The following is an 8,450-nucleotide window of genomic DNA, read 5'->3' as shown; positions in this document are numbered from 1 at the left end:
AAAAAAAGACCTCCAAGTTCCTGTACAACCCAGTTGAGGCGAGTACTGTCCATTCAGAGGTAAAAAGAACACGTTCACATATTAAGGCCTGGCAAGAGCGAGGATCAGAATACTGGTTTCTCAATTCTCTGCTAGCCTTTTTGCCCGCAGTGTTTGGTAAATATGAGCCCATTTCTTCAAGCCAATCATCTGTGGAGTTTAGAACATCTGCGCCAATAGGCGGGGGATCAAACATCCTGCACCGGGCAGGACTGCAAGGGAGGTCGCAGGTTGGCATTAAGCCCAAAGGCTGTGTGTGGTCAGAAAGGCTGGCCCAGGGTCCATCACCTGCAGCTTTCCTATGGCCAGGAAATAGTCGCGCCCGGAGCCAGCCGCGCAAGCGCAGTGGTGCAAAAAAGACCACGCCCACGTCCCCAAGTGAGCACGCGCAGTGGCGCGGGGCGTGGCAGCGCTGCACGCTCCTCTGGGGACCGGCCGGAGCCGCGCTTTTAAGCTCCGCGACCTTATCTCTCATACCTCAGCCGCCTGGCCTGAAGCGAAGCTGTCTTGTCGGGGAAGAGAGTGGTCACGGTGTCGCGTGGTAACAAAGCTTAGGACAGGAGAACCTACATGAGAAAGGACGTCCTCCGGTGTAAGTGCTAACCAGTGGCTGTTTGCGGAGGGGCGGGGGGCGTCGGGAGCGGGAAAAACCTTCGCGGCATGGAGGGGCGGAGCTAACGTGTGATTGATAGGCGAGAAACCTGTGCAAGGGCGAATGGGAGGTGAGTGAGGGCGGGATCTGCAGTTGAACTGGAGCGGTGCTTTGGAGTAATAATAGCTAACACGCACCAGGGACTTCAGTAACCCATCTGTGCTAACCGCTTTTTATAAGTTACTTATTTAGTGGTCACTGCAGCCTATGGAAATGCAGTTTTATCTGTCTCTCCCTTACGCGCGGGGAAACAGGGTTAGGGCTATTAACTTAGGCAAGAGTACAGCTGGGGTCCCAAATTTAGAAGCCTGACCTCAGAGCCCATACTGTTAATGGCTCTGCCCTTCAGAAAAGCAAGGTAGAGTGGGGTCCAGTCAAAAGGGTTCGGTTGAATGGAATTGACCAGATTGTTGGAGGATGTGCAATGAAAAGTGGAAAAAACACCAAGTAGCAGGTTTTTCCTACAGGATGTGAGAGCTCTGAGGATGGAGGTGGGAGCCTGGGCCATGTCCCCTGCTGTGGGAGCATTGCAGCCCCGCTGGTGCTGTGCCTGGATTAACTGTAGGTGCAGAAAACGTTTTCTTTTGTGGCTGTGTTGTCTCCCAGGTGTGTGAAGTTAAAGCATTTTAGGGGCTTAAAATGGGGATTGTGCTTTTAAATTGTTTCTGTCTTCTCTGGCTGCCATAACAAAACGCCATACATTGGGTGGCTTAAACAACAGAGTATTTTTTGTTTGTTTTTGTTCTATTTTAATTCTCACCCGAGGATATTTTCCCCATTGATTTCTAGAGAGAGTGGAAAGGAAGTAGGAGAGGGGGGGAGAGAGAAACATCATGGGAGAGAAACAGATTGGTTGCTCCCGCCCCTACCAGGACTGGGGAACTTGCCACCGAGGTACCCTTGACCAGGACCCTTGGAGCTGCAAGCTGATGCTCTAACCACTTAGCAGACTGGCCCGGGCCAGAGTTGTTTTTTGTGTGTTTTTTTTCCCCCCCTCACAGTTCTAGAAGCTGGGAAGTTGAAGATTAAGGTCCCAGCCTATTCTGTTCCCTGCCCAGGACCCTTTTCCTGTCTTGCAGAAGATTGGTCCCCTTCTTACTAGTACTTGTCCTCACGTGGCTGGTAAAAAGAGAGCTCTCTGCCATAACCGGTTTGGCTCAGTGGATAGAGCGTCAGCCTGCGGACTCAAGGGTCCCAGGTTCGATTCCGGTCAAGGGCATGTATCTTGGTTGTGGGCTCATACCCAGGAGGGAGTGTTCAGGAGGCGGCTGATCGATGTTTCTCTGTCATCGATGTTTCTAACTCTCTTTCCCTCTCCCTTCCTCTTTGTAAAAAATCAATAAAATATATTTTAAAAAAAGAGCGAGAAAGAGAGCTCTCTTACTCCTAGAAGGCCACCAATCTTAATAAGGATTAGGGCCTACTGTTATGCCTTAATTTAATCTTCATTATCCTTTTCATTTTATGTTAATTGCCTCCTAAAAGCCCTTCCTCCAAATAAAATAGAGTCTCATATTGGGGGTTAGGGCTTTAACACATGAATTTGAGGGAGGGTAGGACACAGTTCAGTCAGTAGCAGTAGTTTATCCCCAAGTAAATAACAAGTGATAATTGAAGACTGAAGAAAACTTACACTTTCACATAACCTCTTACTACCTCATTTAATGAGCATGAGGTTTGTACCTTAGCACTGGTGGGGAATTCTAGGGAGAACTTGTGTGGGAGATCATGGTTGTCCTTCAGGCAGCCAATCTGAAGAGGTCAGAAAAAGCTACACCAAGCATTCTTAAAGTGTGCATAGTGTATCTACTATTTGTGGGTTTATCTAAACCCTTCTTTAACTTCTGACTTAGCTTGTGCCGTTTCTGGAATAATGAAATCTATGATTACAGTCCACGGGGAGTGAAATAATTACTGCTTCTTCTTCTTTTTTTAATTTTTATTAAATTTTTATTGTTCAGATTATTACAGTTGTTCCTCTTTTTTCCCCCCATAGCTCCCCTCCACCCGGTTCCCACCCCTCCCTCTCCCCTTACCCCCCTCCCCGCCACTGTCCTCATCCATAGGTGTACGATTTTTGTCCAGTCTCTTCCTGCACCCCCCACACTCCTTTCCCCCCCGAAAATAGTCCACTCCCTTTCTATGCCCCTGATTCTATTATATTTACCAGTTTATTCTGTTCATCAGATTATTTATTCACTTGATTTTTAGATTCACTTGTTGATAGATGTGTATTTGTTGTTCATAATTTGTATCTTTACCTTTTTCTTCTTCTTCCTCCTCTTAAAGGATACCTTTCAGCATTTCATATAATACTGGTTTGGTGGTGATGAACTCCTTTAGCTTTTTCTTATCTGTGAAGCTCTTTATCTGACCTTCAATTCTGAATGATAGCTTTGCTGGGTAAAGTAATCTTGGTTGTAGGTTCTTGGTATTCATCACTTTGAATATTTCTTGCCACTCCCTTCTGGCCTGCATGGTTTCTGTTGAGAAATCAGCTGACAGTCGTATGGGTGCTCCCTTGTAGATAACTGACTTTTTTTTCTCTTGTTGCTTTTAAGATTCTCTCTTTGTCTTTTGCTCTTGGCATTTTAATTATGATGTGTCTTGGTGTGGTCCTCTTTGGATTCCTTTTGTTTGGGGTTCTCTGCACTTCCTGGACTTGTAAGTCTATTTCTTTCACCAGATAGGGGAAGTTTTTTGTCATTATTTCTTCAAATAGGTTTTCAATATCTTGCTCTCTCTCTTCTTCTGGCACCCCCATAATTCAGATGTTGGTACGTTTGAAGTTGTCTCAGAGGCTCCTTACACTATCTTCATATTTTCGGATTCTTTTTTCATTTTGCTTTTCCGGCTGGGTGTTTTTTGCTTCTTCGCATTTCAAATCTTTGACTTGATTCTTGCGATCTTCTACTCTGCTGTTGGAACTCTGTATAATATTCTTTATTTCAGTCAGTGTATGCTTAATTTTTAGTTGGTCTTTTTTATAACCTCGAGGGTCTCACTAGATTTCTTGAGGTTCTCACTAAGTTTATTGGTGGTTTCTAGAAAATTCTTGAAAAACCTTAAAAGTGTGGTTTTGAACTCCATATCCAGTAGTTTGCTTTCCTCCATTTCTGTCATTTGTGACCTGTTTCTTTGTCTCCGCATTTTTTATGCTTCCCTGTGTTGATAGAGTGGCTTTCTGTGCTAGTTGTCCTATAGGGCCCAGTGGTTCAGCCTCCCCAATTACCAGAGGTGGACACTCTTGGTGCACCCCTTTGTGGGCTTTGTGCACAGTCTTGTTGTGGTTAAGCTTTGATTGTTGTAGGTATCACCGGGAGGAATTGACTTCCAGGCCAATTGACTGTGAGAATCAGCTGTGTCTTCAGTGGGAGAACTTTTGTGCTGGAGACACCCTTCTGGGGCAAGACTTGCTTCAGTGGGGCTTTGGTGCTCACTGAGTCTGCCCCCTGAGTGTGTCCCTTATGGATCTGAGGAGTTGTAATCTGGATGGTCCCACTCTGACCCCTGAGTACACTGACTCTTGGATCTCTAAGGAGGTGCTAATTTAGCCTCTTCCTGAGGCTACCCAGCAGGAGCCCAGCTGTGAAGCAATGCAAGCTGCTGTGGGGCCTTGGGCCTTCTTTTGGAAGGGTCTCTCTGACCCAGTTTGTTAGGTAATTTCCAGATTGCAAAGGGCCAGGTTTTTCATATGCAAAAGCCTCTCCACACAGCTTGGGTGGGACGGGGTTTCTGGGGATCAACAGGGCGGAGCAAGCAGCTATGGCTGATCCTCAGTCCTACCCTAAGAGGCCCCGCTTCTCAGTGTCCCGGTAATCACTGCAAGTACCTCTGAGAGAAAGCCACCCTCGAGTTCTGACCGATGCCAGACAGTCCAGTTTGTCCTCTATGAGTCTGGGTCCTCAGAGACTCACCCGGAACTGGAGCAGTCAGGAGCTTGAGACTCCCTCCCGATTGAAAAAGACAACCGTGTCCTCAGCTGCCAGCCCTTTCCACGTGCGCCTCTGTACCTCTGCACTTTACTTCCACACTGCACCTCCTCTGAGTCTCAGTGTGCTTTTCTCTTTCCTTCTAGTTGTAGAATTTCCACTCAGCCAGCCTTCCTGTGGTTCTGGATGATATCTGTTTTGTCTTTTAGTTGTATTTTTGAAATTGTTGTGTGAGGCAGCAATTTCCTGTGTTTCCCTATGCCACCATCTTGGTTTCTCCTTTTTTTTTTTTTTTTTTTTAATCCTCACCCAGGAATATTTTTCTATTGATTTTGAGAGTAAGTAGAAGAGAAAGGGAATGACAGAGAAATATTGATGTCAGAGAAACATATCTATTGGTTGCCTCCTGCACATGCCCCAACCAGGGCCTGGGCCGTGGAGGAGCCTGCAACTGAGGTATGTGACCTTGACTGGAATCAAACCTGGGACCCTTCCAGTCCAGAGGCTGGGGAAAACATTACTTTTTTTCTCTATTGTTTCCTGTTGTTATTCTAAAGTTTGGTAAACAAGTCTATTTTCACCTTACCCTGTTGAGAGAAGAGTGTGGAAATACAAAGCTTAGGGGCTTGAAGGTCTGGCAGATGTGTGTTCAAATCTTGGATTCAGGCAATTGTTTTATGACTGTGGGCAAGTCACTTAACCTTTCTTTTAAAAAAAAAATTATGTTGATTTCGAAGAGGAAGGGAAAGGGAGAGAGAATCATTGATAGGCTGCCTCCTGCACGCCTCCCACTGGGGATGGAACCTGCAACCCAGACATGTGCCCTGACCAGGAATTGAACCGTGACCTCCTAGTTCATAGGTCAATACTCAACCACTGAGCCACACCGGCCGGGGAAGTTACTTAACCTTTCTGACTGTCAGTTTCTTCATTTATAAAATAGAGCTAGTAATAATACTGACCACATGGTTTTTGTGAGGTTATATGAAAACAGTTTGAAACTACTAAGGAACTGGCCTTGCACTAGATATTTAAGTTATGGGACATCCTCCACTCACACCTCTGAAGAACAGAAACCTCCACCTACAGTTCCCATGTCAAGCTGGCTGTTTATTTATGCATCAAATTTTTATTGAATCCCTGATAGTTGTCAAAGCACCTGGCATTTTGAGTGCTAGGGGCAGGGAAGAACAAGACAGACAAAATTCTTTCTTTTATGCAGCTTATACTGTAGTGGGAGGACTGGATGAATTGAGTTGAGTGCTAAAAACTATGAAGAAATTAAATGGAGGGTAATGACATCAAAGAGTGACCATGGAGCGGCCTGCGTGTGTGCATGCACATGTATTTGGAGGGAGGGTGTTTGACCACTGTAGGGTGGCCAACTAAAGGGAGAGACTTCTGCCCTAACTGGTTTGGCTCAATGGATAGAGCTTTGGCCTGCGGACTGAAGGGTCCCAGGTTCTATTCCGGTCAAGGGCATGTACCTTGGTTGCGGGCACATCCCCAGTGGGGGTGTGCAGGAGGCAGCTGATCGATATTTCTCTCGCATTGATGTTTCTAACTCTCTATCCCTCTCCCTTCCTCTCTATAAAAAATCAATAAAATATATTTTTTAAAAAAAATAAAGGGGGAGACTTCTCTGAGGAGCTGAGCTGTCATTGAAGACTGGTCATTCCCTCTGGAGGGACAGAAAGTGCAGGGCTGATGAGATTAGGCTGGATGCCTTAGATGTCTGTAGGCTGACCAGTGATCTGTTTTAAAAGGGCAGGAGCCAGACAGAAGGCTCTGATTCTTGAGGCCAAAACTTTTTTTGGAGGCAGCTCTGGTTTGTACTGGAAATGGAAGGTAGGATGAACTAAGAAGCAAACTAAAGGTGTCTGTAAAATAAGGTTTTGTACATTAACCTGTGCCATGTCAGAGAAACTGTAATTGTACTTGTAATTCTCTGCCTGTGTGTCATGATTTTACTTACAGGTCTCCCAACAGGATAAAGTGGCATTTGACATGCACATACCGCCCTGTGCAGAAGTGAGGGAAGACTGCTGCAGAAGTGAATACAGGCAACATCTTTGATCCCAGGGCACAGGTCTTTGAGAGGAAATCTCCAAGCCTCTCGAGGAGGCATTAGAAGGCTATCCAGGCAGCAAAAGTACCTCAGGTGAAATGCAGGGAGTTTCTGTATAAGGGCTTTCGTATTCTGCATTCTTCTAGAGCAGTGATGGCGAAACTTTTGAGCTCGGCGTGTCAGCATTTTGAAAAACCCTAACTTAACTCTGGTGCTGTGTCACATATAGAAATTTTTTGATATTTGTAACCATAGTAAAACAAAGACTTATATTTTTGATATTTATTTTATATATTTAAATGCCATTTAACATAGAAAAATCAACCGAAAAAACATAGGTTCGCCATCACTGTTCTAGAGCCCTTTGTGATAAATGTCGCTGGGTGGATTACATGATTTGGTGTGGCTTCATGGGGATATGCACATGATGGAGAGAACATGATCTCTGCTTGCCAAATAATGTAGAGCCTAAGGAGAAAATCCGTAATCAGTATTGAGACTGCTCTTAAGAACTGTTCTAGATTTCAAGCCGGTTCTTCCTGGCTCATCAGAGAACTACCAGATGTTTTTCTCCCCTTAGGATCATGGCTGATAAAAACCAGGAGATCGGTGGCATCCATTTCCCTTTTCCCTTCACACCCTATTCCATCCAGAAAGACTTCATGACAGTGCTGTACCAGGTGTTGGAGGATGGCAAGATTGGGATATTTGAGAGTCCAACTGGCACTGTAAGTATGAACAGTTGCCCCAAGAGGGCTCTTGGGAGACCCTGATTACAACTAGTCAGAGGTTTATTTGCCTCTGCAGAGGTTTTCATGGTTTGGAGTTGGGCAAAGTAGTTCTCTCAGTTTACGTTTCTGAGTAATGCTCACTTCCCTCTATTAAATTGTTAAACACAACCCCGGGTTCTAAGGAAAATTCGGCTACAGGCAAAGGAGAATTTGAATGGCAGTAGAAGCATAGCACTGAAACTTTTAAGACTTCTCTGGGCACTCGCTTTGATATTGAGCAACATAGAAATTACTTTGGCTTATTCACAGATTTAACATGTTGATTTAGTCTCCAGGCACTTGGTTACTGAGAGCTGGAGGGATCCAATCAAGGGCCCCTAAGTTTTTTCTTCCTGGCCTGGAATGAGGGATTCATTAGACATTGGTTGTTGAGGTTGCTAGGGCTGTGGTAATCAGTTCCTGCTTCTCTCTTGCACTTTACTTACTTTTTTATAGTAAGTACTCTGTGATAGTGAAATGCATGTGTTGCTGTGAGGGTCCCTCAACTAGGCTGTGACCTCCTGGAGGATACTTTGTGGTCCTCACCTTTGTGTCCCTATCATCTAGCAGAACTTGGCCCATTTGGCCCATAGGAGGCTCCTAATAGGTGTGTGGAATGAGTGAATAAAAGGAAGTGACTCATTCTTTTTCTCTCACTTGCTGATGGAAGCATGTCACTCTCTCCTGAGATGACATGATCTCCTGGGACAGGAAAAGTGCAGACTGGGTACTGCATTGTTTCGTTTTGTTCTTTCATATATGTGTAGTGAGTGGGAGAGAATAAGTCCTGCAATTAACAAAATGTGGGTCATAAATATAATGTGCAAAGGTATTTTTTTCAGTAGTATTCTAGCATTTTTACCTTCCATTTAAACCCAGTGCAATATGACTTATTGCCCTACCAACCCACTGAAATCATTTTAGGGTCAGTAATGACTACCTGTTTAGATAGATCTGGATATCTCAAGCCCTTATTTTGACCACTCTGT

At 44.9% G+C, this 8,450-nt stretch overlaps 1 protein-coding gene across 1 annotated transcript in view; it reads left to right on the top strand.

Moving 5' to 3' along the window:
- Nucleotides 1-445: 445 nt before the first annotated feature.
- The window catches only part of LOC102432435 (putative ATP-dependent RNA helicase DDX11-like protein 8), a 45,446-nt gene continuing 37,441 nt past the window's right edge, over nucleotides 446-8,450 (top strand). Inside the window, 3 exon segments of the mRNA XM_023756735.1 lie at nucleotides 446-631; nucleotides 6,601-6,784; nucleotides 7,272-7,419. Of these exon segments, the coding sequence (XP_023612503.1) occupies nucleotides 7,276-7,419 (144 nt within the window). The 5' untranslated portion in view covers nucleotides 446-631; nucleotides 6,601-6,784; nucleotides 7,272-7,275.

The sequence above is a fragment of the Myotis lucifugus genome, unplaced genomic scaffold (genome assembly GCF_000147115.1).
Source record: "Myotis lucifugus unplaced genomic scaffold, Myoluc2.0 scaffold_98, whole genome shotgun sequence".
NCBI classification, from domain to species: Eukaryota; Metazoa; Chordata; class Mammalia; order Chiroptera; family Vespertilionidae; genus Myotis; species Myotis lucifugus.
This window is presented reverse-complemented; position numbering and strand designations above follow the sequence as displayed.